This window comes from Cervus canadensis, chromosome 18 (genome assembly GCF_019320065.1).
Source record: "Cervus canadensis isolate Bull #8, Minnesota chromosome 18, ASM1932006v1, whole genome shotgun sequence".
Classification (NCBI taxonomy): domain Eukaryota; kingdom Metazoa; phylum Chordata; class Mammalia; order Artiodactyla; family Cervidae; genus Cervus; species Cervus canadensis.
In genome coordinates this window covers 9,981,615-10,006,062 of record NC_057403.1, presented here as the reverse complement: position 1 = coordinate 10,006,062, position 24,448 = coordinate 9,981,615, and the positions used below count along the sequence as shown (strand labels likewise).

At 42.3% G+C, this 24,448-nt stretch overlaps 3 protein-coding genes across 3 annotated transcripts in view; 1 reads left to right on the top strand and 2 right to left on the bottom strand.

Annotated features, from left to right (window-relative positions):
* LOC122420486 (zinc finger protein 208-like) overlaps positions 1-10,639 on the bottom strand; it is a 48,144-nt gene extending 37,505 nt beyond the window's left edge. Inside the window, 1 exon segment of the mRNA XM_043435610.1 lies at positions 8,645-10,639. Within this exon segment, the coding sequence (XP_043291545.1) occupies positions 8,645-10,565 (1,921 nt within the window). The 5' untranslated portion in view covers positions 10,566-10,639.
* The window catches only part of LOC122420399 (zinc finger protein 737-like), a 494,626-nt gene that overhangs the window by 126,990 nt on the left and 343,188 nt on the right, over positions 1-24,448 (bottom strand). The gene's annotated exons all lie outside the window — the stretch shown is intronic.
* LOC122420589 (zinc finger protein 345-like) overlaps positions 17,701-24,448 on the top strand; it is a 56,311-nt gene continuing 49,563 nt past the window's right edge. Inside the window, exon 1 of the mRNA XM_043435849.1 lies at positions 17,701-17,741. The gene's annotated coding sequence lies outside the window, so the exon portion shown is untranslated. The remainder of the gene's footprint in view (positions 17,742-24,448) is intronic.

Below are 24,448 nucleotides of genomic sequence, written 5' to 3'. Positions count from 1 at the left end.
TATGGCCACATCCCAGAATGTCAGCTGTCCCTGAAATACAAAGGACAGATGCCGTGTGGCCGTGGGAAGAGTTCCTCATGTGACCCAGGATGAAAACAGCAAGTTCAGAGACCTGGTTGGGATTAGTGGTGTGGCTGATATCACAGAATGATAACATTTTTACACAGTAATATTTTCCACCACATTTATACCCCAAGAAAAGAGGATGAGATATGATCCACAAAGCATTACACAAACTACTGTGATCTGGAAGAGAAATTATAAAATGATCAGATCAACACTGGCATATTAAGTTTTGAGTGTCGTAAGACTGTGATACAGGATAAATTGTCTACCAAGAACACAGGAGACATTTTTAAAAAGCATACTCTGATTCAAGAGTTTTGGAGTGGTACCAGTGCTCCACATTTTAAACAAGCTTATTTTAACTAGTAATGCGAAGAAATCTGCTCCATAAATAGTCATTTTGAGCTACATGAGCTGCAAAGAAATAGAATAGTAAAGATTAATACTTAAACAATGAACTTTCAGTATTTTGCAAATTTGAGAGGTCTGATAGAATAGTACCCAGGGCAGCTACAATTCTTTGAATTATTTAGTATATATTATGTCTTTCTAACAGCTTTTACTGTTGAATGCACCAAATAATAGAAAATCAACACCATTGTGGTTCCACCTTTTTGCAAATATTTTATCAAATATTCATTGAATGGAAGAGCTTGAATTTTGCTTCAGTTTGTGTGACCTAGAATTGAACTAATAAAACACAAACACACAGAGACAGCACTAATGAAAGTTAATAGAAGTTTTAGAGGAACTTTTGTGGTGGTCCATTGTTGGGGTCCTTTAATGGACTGGAACCTGCTGGTCCAGAGTAGACGATAAGAAAGTGAAAGAAGGAAAGAGGCTAAAATTCCTGGGTTATGCATCAGGCCTCCTCGCTCCAGAGAATCAGCCAGAGAGAGAGAGAGAGAGAGAGAGAGGGACACGGGGACGCAAGTCTCTGGTGGAACAAGGGTACTTTATTGAATTCTGTCTGAGTATATATACCATATTACAAGGTAGCTTCTTCAGATGAAGATCAAAAGACCAGAATTTACAAGTTACCAAGGAAACAAGAAGCAATAGGGGCCACAAGGCCAAAACGCAATCCATATCAAAAGAGGGTGGAAAAAACCCCTTTCACCAAATGGAAAAGCTAATGAAGGAAATCCTACGCAAGCATCCCATCTCTAGGATTTCAGTCCTGGGAGTGGCTTGGAACTGACAGTCCTGACGGGAACTGATCAGGAACGGAGGGCTCAGAGACACAGGAAGCAGCGCACAGGATCCTGCTGTGAAACGTTCCCTGACGGCCCGTGACTCAGACTCTCAGCTCCCAGGGCAGGGGGACGGGTTCAATGCCTGCTCAGAGAAATGGACCCCACACCCCACGGCTAAAGTTTCCCAGTGTCAACAAAGTCTCCCACATGGCTCTGAGATCCTGCCTGCGACAACTAAGACACAACTGAGCCAAACAAATAAATCCACGTATTTTTCAAAAGAACTTTATATAACTTGGGAGAATACCAAAAGAAGAAGAAAAAATCAAATAACATTTTTCTGCACACAGGGATACATTAAAATGAGATTATACTTACTAAGAATATTAAAGCTCTTCATGTCAATAAAATCAAGATTATTTTTAAAGGGTTAATATATATACATCTACTTGTGGATGATATTCTTTGTACATTTTAGATACATTTAGGGTGGAAACATACACAGCAGTATAAGATAAATTAGGACTCCTGGTTCTGAAGCTTTTCTTTCTTGAAAAACTGTATCATTTGTGTTGAGCTTTATCTTTCAACACAGTGGAGAACAGGTTAGCACCATTATGATTGTTGTAAATATTTTTAAAAAATACAAAAATGTGGTAAAAAGACTGTGTCTGTGATTTGAGCATGGAGTGTTCTGGAAACATCACACGTGGGCTTGGATGATCAATATGCCTACCCCGAACACCCAGTATCTATAATCTACACAATGAGTCTTCATTCTCAGAAGTAAAGAGAAACCAAGATGGGAAAGTTTCTCCATTAACTATGAGCATTTCCACACATTCTTTATTCCTTTCTTCTACAATCTCCTTTAAAGAGAGATGAAAGAAGTATGAACTTCACAGCCTCATGATGTCAGAGAGACGTCTCCAGAACCAGTGGGCATCATTACATCATTACACCAGATGTCATGGTGTAAATGGATCACATGAAAGATGCACTATCACTGCCTGGGCATTCTGGAATTAACAAGGAAATTATAACTTGAATCTAACATTTTAAAATGTTAATTTTCTGTAAATTTCATTTCACCTATACTTCCCCTGTTTAGTATCCTCATAATGCATTTAACTAGTAAGTCTTAGCAATGCAAAGGACAGTATCTCCCAGTTTTCTTTTTATTTCTGAACATTTTCTGAAAAACTCTGGACCACTGAGTTGAGTCACTGGGATTCCCAGCTGACTCAGTGGTAAAGAAACTGCCTGCTAATGCAGGAGATGCGGCTTTAGCCTCATGGTGGAGAGAAGCCCTGGGATGAGAAAATGGTAACCCACTGCAGAATTCTTGCCTGGAAAATCCCATGGACAGAGGAGAATTGTTTCTATGTATAATGGCATTTTCAAACTCGGTTTTAAATATCTAAATTGCATCCAGGTGCTAAGTCATCACTGCATTTCCCAACGTCCCTAAAATCCCAACACCAAACCACATCCGTGTGGGAGGATAGGAGTGACTCCCTATGCTGATCTCTCACAAAAAGAATATTTTGATAAAAAAAAAAAAGAATATTTTGAACAGTTCAAAGTCGCTGATTCATGTTGAGAATTCATCATGCTCCATAGAAAGCGAAGATGAGGACAGTGGAGAAAAGGCTCTGGGACACAAGAAAGTAGTCTAGGGAGCAGGTCTTCACTATAATAAGAGGAAACGGGGGAAAATAAGTTGAAAACAAATAAATTAGGAGCAGAGAACTAAAGGCTTGCATATTCTCATTTGGGCATTTCAGGAGGAAAAGCAGACACAGCCGGAGACCCAGGATAGGACATTTACCTGAGAAGCTGACGTTTCCGCTTCTTCTTCCTCCTGTTCTGTCTTCTCTGGGGATGTTACGCTGAGTTTTGAGAAAATGTCTGGAGGTTGTAAAGACCTCACCAGATCTACTCCTATAATTTACATTTTAAGATACCAGGATTAGCCAGTAGGTTTAATCCAGAGACTGTCCTCAGGCAGGATACATTATTGTTATATAATCCTAAGGAATGTAGAGGGAAAAAAGTAAAAAGTTTGTCCTTTCTTCCTCCTTGAGTATTCTAGACCTCTCTCTCCTTGGCGACCCCTAGGCTTCTTATCAGCCTACCTAGGAATTGACTCTCTCATTCCCCTCTTTTCTTTTAGGAGAATTGTGTTGCCAAGGGAAAGGAGTGTTGTTTTCATTCCACAACTACTTCTGCTGTTAAGGGGCAGGGTCCAAAAATTGTTGAGACAACCTATTCTCCTAACCCTCGTATTGAGGGTCTCTGATTCAGGGACCCCAAGAAATAGTTAGAGGAGGCTGTGGACTGATAGGAGCTTAGAGAACCATTTTTAAACTAAAAGCTTTTAGACGGTTAGAAAATCCCATTATACAGTTACAGGCAAAACAGTCATTAAACCAAGTTAAAATCAAAATGAAAAGTCAGGTTATGTCTATAGTTACATCAGTCCAGCTTAAGGTTGTTAGATGTCATCAGTTTAAGATGAGGCATCACATGTGATTGTTTTTGATGGAAGTTGCAGACTTGGAGAGTCTTTTCCTTGAACTGGAGATGTCCACCACAGGAGGCCTTCCACTGATGAAGAGGGGAGCACTCCACAGACCCAGCAGTTAGACTGATTGTGGAATTCAGCGTAGGAATGGGCCCAGGACAGGAAGGCAGTCTTGAGGATCAAATGGCATACTCAGGATTTTTAGAGTCAGCAGAAGTAGGCTCACATAGATTATCTGGTCCATCTTTTGGCTTGTCCAGACAGTCCCATTACAGAAGTGGATTGGGAAGATAGTGGGCCAGGGGCTTCAGAACGCACAGAGTAAGTTGCCCCAATATCTAAAAGGAAATCGATAGATTGGCCTCACACAGTTATTAATACCTGGGGTTCCTCAGGTGTAATTAGGATGGGAGCTTGTGTGGGGACCCCTGAGCACCTTCAGTCCTGATTGTCTTGAGAGTCCGACCCCTGAGACCTACACCTCTGGGGGCAGTCTCTCCTCCAGTGTGGTCCTTTGCAGACCGGACATAGAGCCAGCGGCAGCTTAGATACCTGAGGGCAATCCCGCTTGAGGTTCCCCTCCTTTCCACAGTAATAGCAACTCCATCCCTTTTCACCTGGGTCCCTCTGGGCATTTTTCACAGGCTGTTTAAGAACGGTTTTCATTGCCATTGCAATGAAACAGGCTTCCACCTGTTCCTTTGACTTTTTCTGTCTTTCTTTTCCTCATAATTCCTATCATAATAGACTGTCTGAGCCAGTTGGAACAGATTATCTACAGACTGATTTGGTCCATATGCCTGTTTTAATAGCTTATGGCTGATATCTAGACTGACTGAGAAATCTATCCTTTAAGATCACTTGTCCCTCTTCCCTTTTGCGATCAATCTCAGTGAATCTGCTTCTCTCAGTCTATCTAGGAATTTACCAGGAGCTTCCTTCTCCTCCTGTTCTATGTCTGCCAATTTGCCATAGTTTAAAGGCTTAGTTTAATGGGCTTCCTGGTGGCTCAGACGGTAAAGCGTCTGCCTGCAATGCTGAACACCCAGGTTCAATCCCTGGGTCAGGAAGATCCCCTGGAGAAGGAAATGGCAACCCACTGCAAGACTCTTGCCTGGAAAATCCCATGGACAGAGGAGCCTGGTAGGCTACATTCCATGGGGTCCCAAAGAGTCGGACACGACTAAGCAACTTTACCTTAAAGGTTTAGCACACTCCTGCCTGAGTCCTTCAATATATCTGACAAAATGACTCTGATCCCATCTTCCTTTAGCTGTGTTGTAGTCCCAGTCTGGTTCTGTAATTGGGACCACCTCATTCCCAGTGGGGAGGGCAGTTATCTCCCTCTTCCCTACTGATTCATTACCAAGCCATTCATCTCCATAAGCAACTGCTTTTCCAAAAACTTTTTTGAGTCGGGAGTCAGCATTTGTCCCAAGATATATATCACATCCTTCCAAGTAAGGTCATAAAGCAGAGAAACACCTTTAAAAGCTCTAACATATTTTTCTGGGTCCTCTAAATAGTCTCCCAGATCCTCCTTGATTTCTTGTATTTCTTGATTAGAAAAAGGCTTATTAACTCTCATAGACTGATTATTTCTCCTAGTGGGTTCTTCATGAAGAGGCAGCCTCTTCATGTGTGGCTGTTCCTCGGTCTCTCTGGCTGCTCTGCGTATATGATCCCAGGGATAGATTGGAGAAACCTGCTTTTCTTTACCTCTTTGTCTCCTGTCCTCCATCTCATCTAGCAAAGTAGGAGGACAGGAAGGAGCTGAAGCTTTCACACCCAAATCTATACCCTTAGAACATAAGTCTGGCATTTTGCAGAGGGAAAAGAGCAACACATATGCTACTTCTACCCACTTCCCTTGTTTTCTACAGAACCAATCTAATTGTAAAACAGTTATTATACTTAAGAGACCCTCCAACCGGCCACCGTTCGCCACCCTCCAGTGGGTACCGTGGCCATGCAGTATCACATAGGAAGACCAGGTGTGTTTTCTTTAAGCCCTGGGAATCAAATCTATCCATTTTTCAGGATACAGTTCAAAGGAGTGAGGCTGCAATTGTTAGCTCCCATCTGTAAGAGAGAAAAAAAGCGAACAGCGCCATCTTTCTACCGGAGGCGTCCCTCCCTGCTCTAGATGGGGGTGTAGACAGACTTTACACCAAAGCTTCCCTTCCCTGGTCGGACTTAGTCTGTCCCTTACCGACCCAGGGGCCGTACTTGTCCGTCCCGGTTCTACCACCAAGACGGGGTGGAGATGCACCGGGGGTAGACTTGATGGCTTCCCTGAGTGACGTCCAGCCCCTCACCATTAAAACCTTGCTTGCCTCTGATGCCACCGGGGGTGCAATCAGAGTAAGCTTCCGGAACACCTCCCAGGCTAAACCGCAGGGGGAAACAGTGGTCACCTGAGTGTCTGTGCATGACCCTGAGTATACTCCTGACCACAATAAAACCGATATGAACAGAAAACTGAGATGTTACTTCCAAGCATCACCTCACCAGTATAAGAGCCTCCTCTGGCCCACTAAGAGCCCGCATTATCAAAGGGTAAAAAGAAACCCATTGCAGTTCCAATCTGAGTGACCTTTAACCTCAGAGATGCTCTCGTAGCTAGAGCTCCATCTAACTTCCGATCTTTTGATTCCTATCACAGCTAGGTGCTTCCTGACTACCAATCCAAATGTGAGATCTAAGTCACAGTACCAGCACAGATCACAAGGCCCTTGAAAATCTATGATGTGACAGAGTAGGTTACTACTTCTAATTTCCAAGGAGTTATGAAATGGTCAAAGAGACCAAAAGTTTGACTGAGAAAGGAGAGTTCAGTCCACATGCTTAGCCCATCTCTGATCAGTCCCTGAAGGAGACGCTGGGTGCCTCTTGGCATTGGCAGGTCGGTATAAATCCCTGACAGGTTTCTGCCATCAGCCCTATGAGGTCACCACAGAGCCACAGAGCAGTTCACTTGCTTCATGCAGGGCATTTCATTCATTCACGCAAGCACACCAAAGAGTTAGTCAAGTACAGCAGAAAACGTGTTCGCTAGGAGAACTAGAGCTCCAAGCACTCTTCCCTTGTTCTGAAGAATCCCGGATAAGCCCCCAAGGTGAAAGGTTGTTGCTGAATCACGCAAAGACACTGGGGTTCTTGGCCTCTGGAGAATTCAATCTGGGGCCAGAGACAAGGCTTGATTGCTCAGAGCTTTTGTGTAGTAAAGTTTTATTAAAGTATAAAGGAGACAGAGAAAGTTTCTGACATAGACAACAGAAGTGGGCAGAAAGAGTATCTGCTTCCTAGTGTTAGCAATGGAGTTACATACTCTCCAGTGAATCCAAAGAATGTCTGCAGGTTGTAAAGACCTCACCAGATCTACTCCTATAATTTACATTTTAAAATAACAGGATTAGCCAGAAGGTTTAATCCAGAGACTGTCCTCAGGCAGAATACATTATTGTTATATAATCCTAAGGAATGTAGAGGAAAGAAAAAAAGTTTGTCCTATCTTCTTCTTTGAGAATTCCAGACCCCTCTTTCCTTGGGGACCCCCAAGCTTCTTCTCAACCTGCCTAGGAAATGACTCTCTCACTACAGACAGAAGGACCTTGAAAAGCTGAGAAGAACGACCTTTCCTGTTCTCTGTCTCAGGAGAGATTCAGGAACAATCAATTCCTACCTGGAGACCAGCCTGTGAGCTAATTTCTTGATTGTTTTCTCCCCAGAGATAGCTGCTAACACTCTGCTCACACAGACAGTGTGAGCTGACTGACTTCCCCGGTCCAAATCCAGCTAGACCAACCCTGCGGCCTCTCCTGGGGCTGAAGCTGGGCCTCAGCTCTCACAAATGGACCAGGAGCCAAGTCCTTATCCTGGGCCTCCCCTTAGAATCCCCTGGAGCACATACAACACACCACACTGATGCTCCCACAGGACCGAAATAGAACTCTGTTGGGAGGGCATCAGTGAGGTCATTTCCTGACACTGGTCACATGATCCTGATGGGAAACCAGATGGAAACCACTTGGCTAAAGATTCTTTCTGAACCATTTCGATGAATACAGATCCCTGGTGGCCAGGTCCCCATTCCAAGAAGTTATGAATCTGCAGGTCTACAGTGGGGCCATGAAAGGAGTCATCAGCAAATCCCATTTTGTTCTGATGTTTCTTCCCCAAAACCAATGTTCAGGAGTCCTGAGCTCAAGGCCTCACACTCACCACACCTAAGACCTCTCTGTAGGGGAGGATTTAGGGCAGGAGTTTCTGAGAGAGGTCAAAGCTGGAATCAGGCAGAGAAAACAGGAGTACTTGCAGTTCAGCTTTTATAAGTTACCCTGAGTAAAGTGCCTCGGACTCCCTAGGCTGAGTGTGGATTCATCCATTCAAACCAAGACAAGGATTCTGGTGAGCACTGTACGGATTATTTGAGTACTGAATTACACTCACTTCAAATAATCTCAAATCATGTCATTACTAACAAGCATACATACATTGCTAAGAATTGTAACTTTCTAACCATAAACCTTCATCTCACGATTCATGCTAATACATCCATCTTCTATGTGTTTTAACTATGGAGTACTCCCTACAGTCATTCTCCTTCAGAGAAACTTCTGAAAACAAAAGTGATGAAATGCCTTCTAGTATGCAATCTCTGATATTTACTTTGATTTAACTTTTGATTAACAACCTTTCTACATATTTGTTACATCATTTCCATAGGTTTCTTTCATAAACTCTTGTGTTTTCAGATGCATGTTCAGGGCAAACCTCTTCCATCACTTGTTCTATTATTAGGGTTTCTTTCCGGTGTGTGTTCTCAGATGTTTAGTGAGATTACTACTATGACTAAAGGCTTTGCCACATTCTGTACATTTATAAGGTTTCTCTCCAGTATGAACTCGCAAATGTGTAGTAAGAATTGAGTTCCGATTAAAGGTTTTGCCACATTCTGTACATTTATACGGTCTCTCCCCAGTATGGATTCCCTGATGTTTAGTAAGACTAGAAACGTTAAAAAAGGCCTTGCCACATTCTGTACATTTATAACGTCTATCCCCGGTATGAATTCGGTGATGCTGAGTAAGGGCCGAATTCGTAGTAAAGGCTTTGTTACATTCTTTACATTTATACGGTCTCTCTCCAGTATGGAGTCGCTGATGTTTAGTAAGACTAGAAACGTTAAAAAAGGCCTTGCCACATTCTGCACATTTATAACATCTATCCCCAGTATGAATTTGGTGATGTTGAGTAAGGGCCAAATTCGTAGTAAAGGCTTTGTTACATTCTTTACATTGATAAGACTTCTCTCCAGTATGAATTCACTGATGTCGAGTAAGATGTGAGTATTGAATAAAGGCTTTGTTACATTCTTGACATTTATACGGTCTCTCTCCAGTATGGAGTCGCTGATGTTTAGTAAGACTAGAAACGTTAAAAAAGGCCTTGCCACATTCTGCACATTTATAACATCTATCCCCAGTATGAATTTGGTGATGTTGAGTAAGGGCCAAATTCGTAGTAAAGGCTTTGTTACATTCTTTACATTGATAAGACTTCTCTCCAGTATGAATTCACTGATGTCGAGTAAGATGTGAGTATTGAATAAAGGCTTTGTTACATTCTTGACATTTATAAGGTCTCTCCCCAGAATGAATTTGCTGATGTCGAGTAAGACTTGAGCACTGAATAAATGTTTTGTTACATTCTTTACATTTATAAGGTCTCTCCCCAGAATGAATTTGCTGATGTCGAGTAAGATGTGAGCAATGAATAAATGTTTTGTTACATTCTTTACATTTATGAGGTCTCTCCCCAGAATGAATTCGCTCATGTCCAGTAAGAAGTGAGGGATGGCAAAAGGCTTTGTTACATTCTTTACATTTATAAGGCTTCTCTCTAGTATGAATTCACTCATGTTGAGTAAGTTGCCAGCACTGAATAAAGGCTCTGTTACATTCCTTACATTCATAAAGTCTCTCTGCAGTGTGAATTTCCTGATGTCAGGTAGGATGTGAGCATTCAATAAAGGTTTTGTTACATTCTTTACATTTATAAGACTTCTCTCCAGTATGAATTCGCTGATGTCGAGTAAGATGTGAGTATTGAATAAAGGCTTTGTTACATTCTTGACATTTATAAGGTCTCTCCCCAGAATGAATCCATTGATGTCGAGTAAGACTTGAGCACTGAATAAATGTTTTGTTACATTCTTTACATTTATAAGGTCTCTCCCCAGAATGAGTTCGCTGATGTCAAGTAAGATTTGAGAACTTAGTAAATGTTTTGTTACATTCTTTACATTTATAAGGTCTCTCCCCAGAATGAATTCGCTCATGTCCAGCAAGACGTGAGGGACGACTAAAGGCTTTGTCACATTCTTTACATTTATAAGGCTTCTCTCCAGTATGAATTCGCTGGTGTTCAATAAGATGTGAGTTGTAAATAAAGGCTTTGCCACATTCTGCACATTTATAAGGTTTCTCTCCAGTGTGAATTCGCTGATGTTTAGTAAGAAGTGAGCGATACTTAAACATTTTGCTACATTGTGTACATTGGAAAGGTTTCCTTCCTGTATGAATTTTTTTATGTCTCCTTAGGTGGCGTGATTTACTAAACAGTTTCCCACATATCTTACACTTGTTTTCTTTCTGTGAGTTCTGAACAGTTTGTGGTTGAATAAGTTCTGAAGACTGATTAAAAACCATACCATATTCAGTACAAGTCCCGTCTTCAGTACAAGTACTCTCATCGAGAGAAAAACCTGACATTTGATCAAAGGCATTTCTACATGTATTACTTGTAGAATCCTTGTTAGAAGATTTGGGTCCCTGATGTTTCTTAAGGTTGGAAAAAAGAGCATCTCTTATATTTATTTATCCCTGAATTCTTTTCTTAATTGAGGTATAGTTGATGTACAATATTACATTAGTTTCAGGTATATACCATAGTGATTCAGTATTTTTACAGATTATACTCCATTAAAAGTTATCACAAGATAAAGGGTATAATTTTCTATGCTATACAATATATCCTTGTGACTTATCTATTTTATACATAGTAGTTTTTGTAATTTATTTATTTTCATCGGAAGCTAATTACCTTACAATATTGTTTTGGTGTCCTCTTTCAGTTTCATCAAGAGGGTCTTTAGATCTTCTTTGCTTTCTGCCTTAAGGGTGATTTCATCTGCATATCTGAGGTTATGGATATTTCTCCTGGTAATCTTGACTCCAGCCTGTGCTTCAGCCAGCCCAGCACTTTTCATGATGTGCTGTGCATATAAGTTAAATAAGCAGGGTGACGTATACAGCCTTGAGTACTCCTTTCCCGATTGGGAACCAGTCTGTTGACCCATGTCTAGTTCTAACTGTTGCTTCTTGACCTGCATACAGATTTCTCAGGAGGCAGGTCAGGTGGTCTGGTGTTCCCATCTCCTGAAGAATTTTCTACAGTTAGTTGTGATCCACACGGTCAACGGCTTTGGCACAGTCAATAAAGGGGTCTGGGTCTGGTAGGATCTTTCTATTGTTAAGTTCTAATCATGTTATCCTCAAACATAAATTGTAGGAGTGGGTCTGGTAAAATTTTTACAACCTTGAGACATTGTTTTGATTTATTGTAATCACTGATATAATAAGTATATAGCTCCCTTTCTTAGTCTAGCAAGGGGGGCACTCTCCGCCCCCTTCTGATGTCTCTGTCAGAAGCTTCTCTGTCCCGTTTTCACTTTAATAAAACTCTGCTACACAAAAGCTCTTGAGTGATCAAGTCTGATACCTGGTCCCTGGTCCTGAAGTTAAATCTTCTTGTTTGGAGATCATGAATCTGACACCCTTCACTGTAAGCTATCACTTTATTCTAGGTTAGTGGTAATTGTCTTAATTTCACAGTTACACACTTATTTTGCCTTCGTAGTACTTGACCAATATCTCAGGATCTGATGTTATGTGTTTGTTTGTGTTATATAGGTGATTTGAATAAAGAATTTGGGGAAATCATTTTCCGGGCAGTATTAACATTCTCCCATGCATTCTTGTCTCAACTGAATACATACTGGATTGGACACTGATGAATCTCTGACAACACAAATATTCCTTTCTCTGATGAACAGGTCTTGTGATCTCTAAGCTGGACCTGGTCACCTTTCTGGAGTAATTGAATGATCCCAGGAGTATAAGGAGAATGGAGACATCAGCCATATACCCAGGTAGTTATGAATGGATGGAGATGATGACTCAGATGAGAGGTCCAAGGAGCAGTGAGGAAGTCATCCTTCCCCAGGTAGTTTTGGAAGATCATCTTCAGTGGAAATCAATTGGGAAAATCTGGTTTTGTATCCACTGCTGTCAGAGAAATGTATCACCTGCCCCATTCTGTCTCTTAAATCATTCATGAATTCATCTCCAGCGATTACTTTTCTTCATCACAGTGTGAACTAAAAGTCTCCTCTTGGCTTGTGACAAACTGCATTCACTGGTTGCTCTTCCATTTCTTGGGGGTCCTAGAAAAACTGGTCCGATTTTGAGTAACTGTATGCCAGTCCTTTTAAAGTTTCTTTCTACCTCTAGACAAAAATATGTGGGTGAAGTGGTAGACAAACTGCTTAATTTTTAGGAATACTGGGGACAGGTTTTTGTTTTCTGATTTTTAACTTCGTATCCACTGAGAACTAGAGATAGGACCTTCTAAATCAAATTTCAAACTCAAGTACTTTTGTCACTGCAGAAAGCAAAACCTCCCCAAAATGAAAGAATGCACATCTCAGGTTGACTTCAAAGTTTCTCTTTTCCTTATATGATCTTATATTAAATATCTTAAGTGCATTTGCCCCAATTGTAAAATGCGAAAATATTTAATATATTCAATTACCTCATAGAATTTTAAAATAAACTGGCATAAATGTTTAGCACATTTCCCCCATATTATTAATCATTGATTCAAGCTATAACAATTTCTAGATTATATAAATATATCCGTTTAAAAAGTTCTATTTGGAATATAGCTGTTTTACAATTTTGTACTACTGTACTGCAAAGAGAATCAATTACACCTATCAGTCAGTTCAGTTCAGTTGCTCAGTCGTGTCCAACTCTTTGGGACTCCATGGACTACAGCACGCCAGGCTTCCCTGTCCATCACCAACTCCCAGAGCCTGCTCAAACTCAGGTCCATCGAGTCAGTGATGCCATACAAACATCTCATCCTCTCGTTCCCTTCTCCTCCTGCCCTCAGTCTTACCCAGCATCAAGATGTTTCCTAATGCATCAGTTCTTCGCATCAGATGGTCAAAGTATTGGAGCTTCAGCTTCAGCATCAGTCCTTCCAACAAATATTCAGGACTGATTCCCTTTAGGATGGAGTGGTGTGATCTTTTTGCAGTCTAAGAGACTCTCAAGAGTCTTCTCCAACAGCACAGTTCAAAAGCATCAATTTTTCCATATTCAGCCTTCTTTATGGTTCAACTCTTACATCCACACATGACTGCTGGAAAAACCATACCTTTGACTAGACAGACATTTGTCTGCAAACTAATGTCTCTATTTTTCATTATGCTGTCTACATTGCCCATAGCTTTCCTTCCAAGGAGCAAGCGTTTTTTACTCTCATGGTTGAAGTCAACATCTGCAGTGAGTTTGGAGCCCAAGAAAGTAAAGTCTCACTGTTTCAATTGTTTCCCCATCTATTTGCCGTGAACCGATGGGACTGGATGCCATGATCTTAGTTTTCTGAATGCTGAGTTTGAAGCCAACTTTTTCACTCCTCTCTTTCAGTTTCATCAAGAGACTCTTCAGTTCCCCATTGCTTTCTGCCATTAGGGTGGAGTCATCTGTATATCTGAGGTTACTGATGTTTCTCCCTGCAGTCTTGATTCCAGTTTGTGCTTCTTCAAGCCCGACATTTCACGTGATGAAAAGTGAAAGTAAAAGTCACTCCGTTCTGACCAACTCTTTGTGACCCTATGGACTATACAATCCATGGAATTCTTTAGGCCAGAATACTGGAGTGGGTAGCCATTCCCTTCTCCAGGGGATCTTCCCAGCCCAGGGATAAAACTGAGGTCTCCTGCATGATGTACTCTGCATAAAAGTTAGATAAACAGGGTGACAATAGGCAGTCTTGACATATTCCTTTCCCTATTTGGAACTAGTCCGTTTTTTCATGTCCAGTACTGTTTCTTCTTGACTTGCATACAGATTGCTCAGGAGGTGGGTAAGGTGGTCTGGTATCCCCATCTCATTAAGAATTTGCCACACTTTGTTTTGATCCACACCGTCAAAGGCTGTGGCGTAGTCAATAAAACATAAGTAGATGTTTTTCTGGAACTCTCTTGCTTTTTCTATGATTCAATAGATGTTGGCAATTTAACCTCTGGTTCCTCTGCCTTTCCAAATCCAGTTTGAACATCTGGAAGTTCTCGGTTCACATACTGTTGAAGACACGCTTGGAGAATATTAAATCTTACTTTGGCAGTATGTGAAATGAGTGCAATTGTGTGGTAGTTTGGTCATTCTTTGGCATTGCCTTTCTTTGAGATTGGAATGAAAACTGACCTTTTCCAGTCCTGTGGCCAATGCTGAGTTTTCCAAATTAGCTGGCATGTTGAGTGCAGCACTTTAGCAACATCATCTTTTAGGACTTGAAATAGCTCAACTGGAATTCTATCTCCTCCACTAGCTTTATTCATAGTGATCCTTCCCATGGCCCACTTGACTTCAGACTCCAGAATGTCTGTCTCTAGGTGAGTGATCACACCATCCTAGTTATATTGGTCATTAAGATCATTTTTGTATATCTCTTCTGTGTATTCTTGGCCCTTTTTCTTAATACTTTCCACTTCTGTTAGGTCCATACCACTTCTGTCCTCTATTGTGCCCATCTTTGCATAAAAATTTCCCTTGATATATCAATTTTCTTGAAGAGATCTGCAGTCTTCCCCATTCTATTGATATCTGTCCCACTTTGGTCTCTACAGAGCTATGAGTAGACTTCCCTGAGTCTCAACCGTATTTTTAAAAGGCTCTCTTCTTATATAATTTCTTAAGGACTAGCACTTTATAAAGTTTATCTCATTTGTAATCCACTTCCTCGGACACTGTCTTATGTGTCCTCAGTTTCTGATTTGTTTTCTGTCACTATCATTTATGAATTTTAGATTCAAACATCTAATAGAAAATTCTCAGAAACATGTGTGAAAAGAAGTGGATCAAAGAATTATCAGGCACCTAGGATTTGTGAAAACATCTGGTGTCTCCACTTAAGATGATTAAAGCAAGAAGTGATCATTAAATTGCCTACCTACTCTTTACTTAGTGGTTCATGCAGGGTTTGATGATGCTTCACTCTCTGTAACCAGTTATTTGCCATCTCATTTTGTCCAGTTTTCTGTCTGTGATCTCTGTTTTGAAGGTTACAAGAACCTAGTTAGTCTTCTTTCTGGTGTCTGCAACCTGGTGGCTGAGGTTGGTCCAGAGGTGCATGCCCTTGTTCCCTTGATCTGGGCTTTGACTGTGTTACTGTGATCAGAGCCTGCCCTAGATATTGAGGGGTACTTCCCCATTGCTCTGTGGTTCTCACTGCCCTCTCTGTGGTGAGTCCATGCTCTCTGGTTGGTGGACTAGAGCCCCAGATCTGTTTCTTAGCTGTGCTTCTATCTGCGGTGTGAGGCTGGTGGGACTGGTGCGCCCCCACTGGGAGAGAAGCCACTGAGCACTGCTCCTCTCAACATGCTCACTTCGGGGTGTGCTGTGAGTCACCTTTTGTGCTGCAGCAAGCGCTTGTGTGATCCTATTATTGGCGCTGCTCTTGCCCCACCTTAAGCATGCGTCACCCTGCTTATTTAACTCACGTGCAGAGTACATCATGAGACATGCTGGACTGGATGAAGCACAAGCTGGAATCAAGATTGCTGGGAGAAATACCAGTAATCTCAGATATGCAGATGACACAACCTTTAGGGCAGCATGCAAAGAAGAGCTAAAGAGCCTCTTGATGAAACTGAAAGAGGAGAGTGAAAATTTTGGCTTAAAACTCAACATTCAGAAATCTAAGATTATGGCTTCTGGTCCCAACACTTCACAGCAAATAGATGAGAAACAATGAAGGCAGTGACAGGTTTTATTTTTTCGGGTTCCAAAATCACTGAAGATGGTGACTCCAGCCATGTAATTTTAAGACATTTATTCCTTGGAAGAAAGGTTATGACCAACCTAGCCAGCATATTAAAACACAGGGATATTACTTTGCTAACAAAGGTCCGTGTAGTCAAAGGTATGGTTTTTCCAGTAGTCATGTATGGATGTGAAAGTTGGACTATAAAGAAATCTGAGCACTGAAGAATTGATGCTTTTGAACTGTGGTGTTGGAGAAGATTCTGAGAGTCCCTTGGACAGCAAGGAGATCCAACCAGTCCATCCTAAAGGAAATCAGTCCTGAATATTCATTGGAAGGACTGATGCTGAAGCTGAAACTCCAACACTTTGGCCACCTGATGTGAAGAAGTGACTTTGGAAAAGACCCTGATACTGGGAAAGGTTGAAGACAGGAGCAGAAGGGGACAACAGAGGATGTGATCGTTGGATGGCACCACTGACTCAATGGAGATGAGTTTGAGTAAATTCCGGGAGTTGGTGATGGACAGGGCGGCCTGGCGTGCTGCAGTTCATGGGGTCCCAAAGAGTCGGACATGACTGAGCGACTGAACTGAACTGAATCCCTCAGATGATACATTGGGAGGAAACCTCAGTAATTGTAACCAGAGATTTGCTTACAACAGGGCAGCTGGCTTTTCTCTTAGGAAGTGAGTCCAGAAAGAAATAGGGAGACAGGAACCCACATTGCTGTTTATAATATAACCCCAGAAATGACATACCGTTACTCCTGCCAGAATCTGTTCATAAACAGATTAAGTTCAGTTCAGTTCAGTCGCTCAGTCGTGTCCAACTTTTCGCGACCCCATGAACAGCAGCACACCAGACCTCCCTGTCCATCACCAACTCCCGGAGTCCACCCAACCCGATGCCCATCGAGTCGGTGTTGCCATCCAACCATCACATCCTCCATCATCCCCTTCTCCTCTTGTCCTCAATCTTTTCCAGCATCAGGATCTTTTCTAATGAGTCAGCTCTTTGCATCAGGTGGCCAGAGTATTGGAGTTTCAGCTTCAGCATCAGTCCTTCCGATGAATAGCCAGGGCCGATCTCCTTTAGGATGGACTGCTTGGATCTCCTTGCAGTCCAGGGGACTCTTAAGAGTCTTCTCCAACAGTACAGTTCAAAAGCATCAATTCTTCAGTGCTCAGCTTTCTTTATAGTCCAACTCTGACATCCATACGCCTCTGTTAACTGTTGTTGCTGCTGCTGCTGACGTGATTACGTTCTACTTTTCATCACTGAGGAGACACCCATCTGCACACACTCACACAAAGGGCTTTTGAATTTTCCCCGTTTTTCAACTTGCTGAAAACATCTCGGCTTCCCATAGAGGCAGCTCTCAAAATTCTTCTCTTTCCCTTAAGTTTTGTGAAACACTAACTTAGAACAGGCAGGAAGCAGCTCTGCTCCAGAGGAAGTCAAAGAGATTTAAAGGCATCAAAAGGCAGAGAAAAGAAGCACAGCTGGACAGAAGGACCAACAGACCCAAACCGGACTGGGGAGTGGTGAGGGGAGGCAAGGCTCTGCCCCCACAGGCCCCGCCCCTACGTACCTGCGCTTCCGGCCTCGTCCCACCCTCTCCCCTTACGTCGCCTCTCTCTGGCGGCGGCGTAGCGCACTCACCTTCCTCTGTACCAGATTTTCCGCCCGCGCGTGTGTAGTTCCGGCAAGACGGAATTGAGTTTAAATGAGCGACAGTTTTTGTGAGTTTGTTTGTTTAAAACCCGGATGTCGTAGTCCCACGGCCTGTTGTCCTTCACACGTGGGTTTCGGGGGTCTCTGTGGACGTTCAAGGTACCGCCCCCATTTTCCCGTCCGCAGTGTGTCCTCGCATCGCCGTGAGAAGGTCTGAGGTCCGTTAGCTTAGCTGTCGGATCCCTGGGACCCACGTCCGCTTCCTGTTAACATCGTTGTAGGGTCTAAGTCCTTCTCTGGAAGTTCTGCCTTCTTCTTCTCTGGTTCCTCTGCCTTTTCTGAAAACAGTTTGAACATCTGGAAGTTCTATGTTCACGTATTGCTGAAGCCTGGCTTGGAGAATTTTGAGCATTACTTTACTAGCGTGTGAGATGAGTGCAGTTGTGTGATAGTTTGAGGATTCTTTGGGATTGCCTTTCTTAGAGATTGGAATGAAAACTGACCTTTTCCAGTCCTGTGGGCACTGCTGAGTTTTCCAAATTAGCTGGCATATTGGGTGCAGCACTTTCACAGCATCATCTTTCAGGATTTGAAATAGCTCAACTGGAATTCTGTCACATCCGCTAGCTTTGTTCGTAGTGATGCTTTCTAAGGCCCACTTGACTTCACATTCCAGGATGTCTGGCTCTCGGTGAGTGATCACACCATTGTGATTATCTGGCTCATGAAGATCTTTTTTGTACAGTTCTTCAGTTCCTCTTCACTTTCTGCTATAAGAGTGGTGTCATCTGTATATCTGAGGTTATGGATAATTCTCCCTGAAATCTTGATTCCAATTTGTGCTTCATCCAACCCGGTATGTCGCATGATGTACTTTGCATAGACGTGAAATAAGGAGGGTGACAATATACAGCCTTGGTCCAACCTAAACCACGGGCATGATGGCACATGGTCCTGGTGTCTCGCAGATGTTGTTTTCACAAGGTCACCGGCATAGATTCAGTGAAGTCAGGTCCTGGGATTGCATTCAGCGTGGAGCTGGACCTGCTGTGGTGCTCTGGGGCAGCTCAGGCTCTGTCCTGGCCCAGCCCCCTTGTGTGGGAGCCCACAGAGTATACAGCAGCTAGAGCTACCCCTGCCATGACTGAGAGAGCGCTGGTAGGTGATTCAGATGCTCTGTAGGGACTGAGGTTACACAGCCGGTCGTGGGTGTAAGGCCGTGGCTTCTGTTGCTGCAGGGAAAGGTGTCAGCTTTTCTTCTTCATCCCTGGGGCTCAGCTGTGCTTTCAGCTCCATCTGCACGTGTGGGCAACTCACAGGTGTCTGCTCCTGAGCTGCTCCAGAGTGCAGGAGTCTGCTTATTGTGGAGGCTGTAGATGAGGGAGACCATGCCTGCGGGCTCAAAAGTCCTACGTGGGTGTAGTTCTTCATAGTCTTTGGCGAGCAGGGTCCGGCACAAGGGAAAAGGGATGCAATGGGCGTCTTCTCTGGGCATCACTCACCAAAGGCACTCTGCTCTCTGGTGGTTCAGACTTCCACCACAAGCATCCCGTTTGCAGAGCTCCTCCCACAGTCCCATCCCTTCAGGATGTTTCCTCACAGCCATCCTCAATCCTCTGCCTGGGTCTGCTCTCTGAACCCCACATTTCAGCTCCCAGCCCTTGTCTGCAGCGGTGGATGTGCCTCTCAGGCTGGGTGGGCAAGGCAGGGGTCAGGACCCCGTGTGCAGGTCTCTCTCTGGCCTGCTGCCACACGCTGGTTGCCATGTTCTCTCCCACAGAGAATGAGGCTCTTCTGTCCAAACTGAGTCCCCGATGAGGGGCTTCCCTGGATGTGGAGACTGCTCACTTTCATGTCCCCCCAGGTTGCAGGCCCCATCCCACTTCCTCTCCTCTTCCTTTTCCTTCTTCTTTCTCGTGTCCTACCTGGCTCAGCAGGAATCTTTCTTGTTTCTTTAGATTTCGAGGGGTCTCTGCTAGTGTTCAGCTGGGCTCTGTGAGAATTGTTCCATTTCTCTTTCATTTGTGGAGAGAGAGATGATGTCCACATCTGCCTATGCCTCTGGCATCTCGATCCTTCCATCTCTATTTTATTTTTAAACTAGCTAATGGTCATCAATTTTCTCTAAATCTTTAAAGGTATTCACTGAGAATAGTAGTTAAAATTACTTGTTATTTGATATCTTTCAGCTATGACTCCACAAGCCACCCAGGATTTGATGCTGAAGAATCCAGTGTTAGAAGATGTATTCCCAAATGCAACCCTAGGAATATGTCAACTATTTCACCTCAGAAACTTAAATTTAATGAAAGCCTGGGAATATACGAGAGTATATGAAAGACAGAGAGGATGCTTATATGGATGTAAAGAAATGGAGACAGTCACACAGAATGCTAACATTACTGCAGAAAGAAATGAGCAATGTGAGTCAAATTGGGAAAAACACCCACTTCAGTCTTCAACATCTGCCGAGACGTGTACGTGTTTAAGAAAAGATTTCCATTCCTTTTTGAAACATACATGTTCTCTAAAAGGAAACCTGGAAAATCTGGAAGGTAATCTAGTCTCTACTGCAAATCCTCATTCAGACAATTCTGAACTTAGGCTTCGACTAAACATACATTCAAGCATGTCTGAACACCTACAATTTAACAGTGAGTGGGAAAACACACAGTCTGATCAATTTGAGCGATCCGTGAGCAGGGGGTCATTTTTCTTCCCCCAACAAATATTTTCTCTGCATTCCAAGATATATAATGTTGATGATAATGGAAGAGATGCAACCCAACCATCATTGTTCAATGCATATTGTGATGTGGTTAATACACAGCAATGTTGCATGTGCAATAAAATGAGTCAGACCTTAAGTAAGAGCTCCAGCTCCAATAATTACAAGAGTATTTTTGGTGGACTGAGAAGGTATTCAGGCAATGAAACTGGGTTGAAGGAGACTCCAACCTTAAGAAACATCAGGGCCCCGAATCTTCAACCAAGGATTCTAAAAGTAATAAATGTAGAAATGCCTTTCATCACATGTCAGGTTTTTCTCTCGATAAGAGTCCTTGTACTGAAGAGAGGACTTGTACTGAATATGGTAAGGTTTCTAGTCAGTCTTCAGAACTTATTAAACCGCAGACTGTTCAGAATCCACAGAAAGAAAACAAGTGTAAGATATGTGGGAAAGTGTTTAGTAAGCCATCCAATCTAAATAAACATAGGAAAATTCATACAGGAAGGAAACCTTTCAAATGTACAGAATGTAGCAAAGCATTTAAACGTCACTCAGTTGTTACTCAACATCAGGGAATTCATACTGGAGAGAAACCTTATACATGTACAGAATGTCGCAAAACGTTTACTTACAATTCAGGTCTTATTCAACATCAGCGGATTCATACTGGAGAGAAACATAAATGTACAGAATGTAGCAAAGCCTTTGTCTGTTACTCACAACGAATGGATCATCAGTGAATTCATACTGGAGAGAAGTCTTATAAATGTAAAGAATGTAACAAAGGCTTTATTCAATACTCATCTCTAACCTACCATCAGCGAATTCATTCTGGGGAGAGACCTTATAAATGTAAAGAATGTAACAAAGGCTTTATTCAGTACTCGTCTCTAACCTACCATCAACGAATTCGTATTGGAGAGAGACCGTATAAATGTAAAGAATGTAACAAAGCCTTTATCCATCGCTCACATCTTACCCAACATCAGCAAATTCATACTGGAGAGCAAGCTTATCATTGTGCTGAGTGTGGCCAAGCCTTTATTTGTCATTCAGAGTTAATTGTACATCATTGAATCCATACTGGGGAGAAACCATACAAATATAAAGAATGTGGCAAAGCCTTTATTACGAATTCGGCCCTTACACAACATCACCAAATTCATACCGGGGATAGACGTTATACATGTAGAGAATGTGGCAAGGCCTTTATTAAGGTTTCTAGTCTTACTAAACATCAGCGAATCCATACTGGGGAGAGACCATATTCATGTACTGAATGTGGCAAAGCCTTTGCTTACAACTCAACGCTTACTCAACATCGGTGAATTCATGCTGGCGAGAGACCTCATAAATGTAAAGAATGTAACAAAGCCTTTCCTCGTCTCTCACTTCTTACTCAGCATCAGCGAGTTCATACTGGAGAGAGACCTTATAAATGTACAGAATGTGGCAAAGCCTTTACTCAGAGTGCCCATCTCGCTAAACATCTGAGAAGACACTGAAGAGAAACCCTAGTAATGGAACATGCGACGGAATAGGTTTTCCCTAAACATGCATCAGAAAACACAAGAGTTTATATAAGAAACCTACGGAGATGATGTAACAAATATGTCGGAAGGTATTTAATCAAATGTTAAATCGAAATAAATATCAGGGATTACATACTAGAAGGCATGTCATCAATCCTCTTTTCTGAAGTTTCTCTGCAGGAGAATGGCTGTAAGGAGTACTCCATAGTTAAACACATAGAAAATGGATATATTAGCATGAATCGTGAGATGAAGGTTGATGGTTAGAACGTTTCAATTCTTAGCAATGTATGTATGCTTGTTCATAATGACGTGAACTGAGAGTATTTGAAGTGAATGTGACTCAGCACTCAAGTAATGCATACTATGCTTTGTTTCTGGTGTGTTTGCAAAGCGAGGTTTTTGACGGTTTATTAAAGATTAGCCTTTTTATATTGTGTTGCAACCATTTCTATCTATCCTCCATTGGAAGATGGACGGCGACCATCTAAATGGAGGTGTCTGTCATTGATGTGGAATATCTGGAAGTTGCCATGATGTAAGTGATCTTTTAATCTTTCCATGTATTAAAGTAAAACAGAAGTTGCTGGTAAGGTTTCAATGATAATATCCTTGATTTGTAAGAACACAATGACAGTTCACTGCAATATTGATGTATCTTTATAATATCAACGCAAGTCATGAATATTACTTGGCAGTGTTGAAATAAAGACAGCTTCTGTGACAACCTCTAAATGTATTAGAAACCCTTCCTGGAAAAGGCATGGAATTAGTGTATGCCATGCTTGCTAAGTGCTTCCTAGGGTTTGTTTGGTAAGCAGTAAAAATCACAAATCTTACATCATTATAACAGAAAGATGAATATCTCTCTCTGTACTTTTGAGCTGTATTTAATCACGGATCATGCTGTGGATTGCAAAAATTTTTATTTCAACTATGTGTTAAATTAATACATGGTTATTAATAACAGTGATTGGCTTTTAGTGTTTTGGTTGATTGTAATGAATGAAATGTTAACCCACCAGCAACAGTAACCTCTCCCACCTTATTTAATGTTGTAGTGAGGAGACCACAACAAACTCTTTGGTAACACAGAGAGATGGCATATGTGGAAATTACTTTACTCACTGGCTTTAAACTTCTCATAACTTCATATATATTCCCTCATTTCTGTGTTGTATCTCCTCTCCCATTTTTTAACTACTTGGACACTGTGATGGTTCTAATAAGAAGGATTATGCAGAGTATTGTTGACAGTTTCCCTAAACTGCTCCATGCTGTTGCTGCCTTGGCATCTGTATGGGGAGCAGGTAACCTGCAGTTCTCTGAACTCACACAAGGCAGTCCTGTGAGCACCTGCACTAGATGACCATCTTCCTTGAGATCAGCAGTCCTGCTGAATCCCAGGGTCTATTCACAGGCCCCCCTTCAATCACACTGAGAGAGTCAGTTTCTAGGGAGGTTAATAAGTCTGGGGGTCCTCAAGGAGAGAGGGATCTGGAATTCTCAACAGAAAAGCGTTTTTCTTTTCTCCTCTAAATTTCTGAGGATTATAACAATAATGTACCCTGCTTGATAACAGTCTCTGGAAAAAAAAAATCTGGCTAATAACATTATCTTAAAAGGTAAATTATTGGAGTGGGTCTAGTGAGGTCTTTAAAACCTTCAGAAATTATTTTGATCCCCTGTAATAACTAATTAAAGTATACAACTCCATTGCTAACACTAGTGAGGGTGCATTCTTTCTGCCCCTTCTGATGTCTATGTCAAAAGCTTTCTCTGTCTCTTTTATACTTTAATAAAACTGTTACACAAAAGCTCTGAAATATTAATCCTCGTCTCTGGCCCCGGATTGAATTCTTGCCTCAGGAGGCCAAGAATCCAGGCGTCTTTCATGGTTCCGCAGCAGTCTTTCATCTTGGGCGCTCGTCCGGGATTCTTCAGGACAAGGTGAGGATGCTTGGAGCTCTGCTTGTCTGTCTCTAGTGAACACGTTTCTGCTACACTTCACTAACTCTGCAGTGTGCTTGTGTGAATGAACGAGATTCCCTGCGTGAAGCAAGCGAGGAGGCCTGCTCTGCGGTTCCTCGGTGACCTCATATGCCTTAGGGCAGAAACCTGTTGGGGGTTTATACCGACCTGCCAATGACAAGAGGCAGCCAATGTCTCTTTCGGGCACTGAATAGAAATGGGCAAAGCGTGTGGACCGAACTCTCCTTTCTCGGTCAAACTTTCCACTCTCTTTGGCCATTTCATGACTTCTTGGGAATTAGAACAATTAACCTATCTGTCAAATCCTAGACTTTCAAGGGACTTGTGATCTATGCTGTTACTGTGTGCTGTTACTTCGCTCCCCTACTTGGACTGGTAGTCAGGAAGCGCCTAGCTTCACTAGGAATGGAAAGTCAGGAAGCGCCTAGCTTCGCTAGGAATGGAAACTCAGGAAGCTCGATGGAGCTCTCGCTCCAAGAGCATCTCTGAGGATAACGGTTACTCAGATGGGAAGTGCAGTGGGTTTCTTCCTGTGGTAAAACTAGCTCTCAGTGGACCAGAGGCAGCTTTCCAGGAGCTTTTGTCCCAACTCCTAGTTCTTTCTGTGGAAT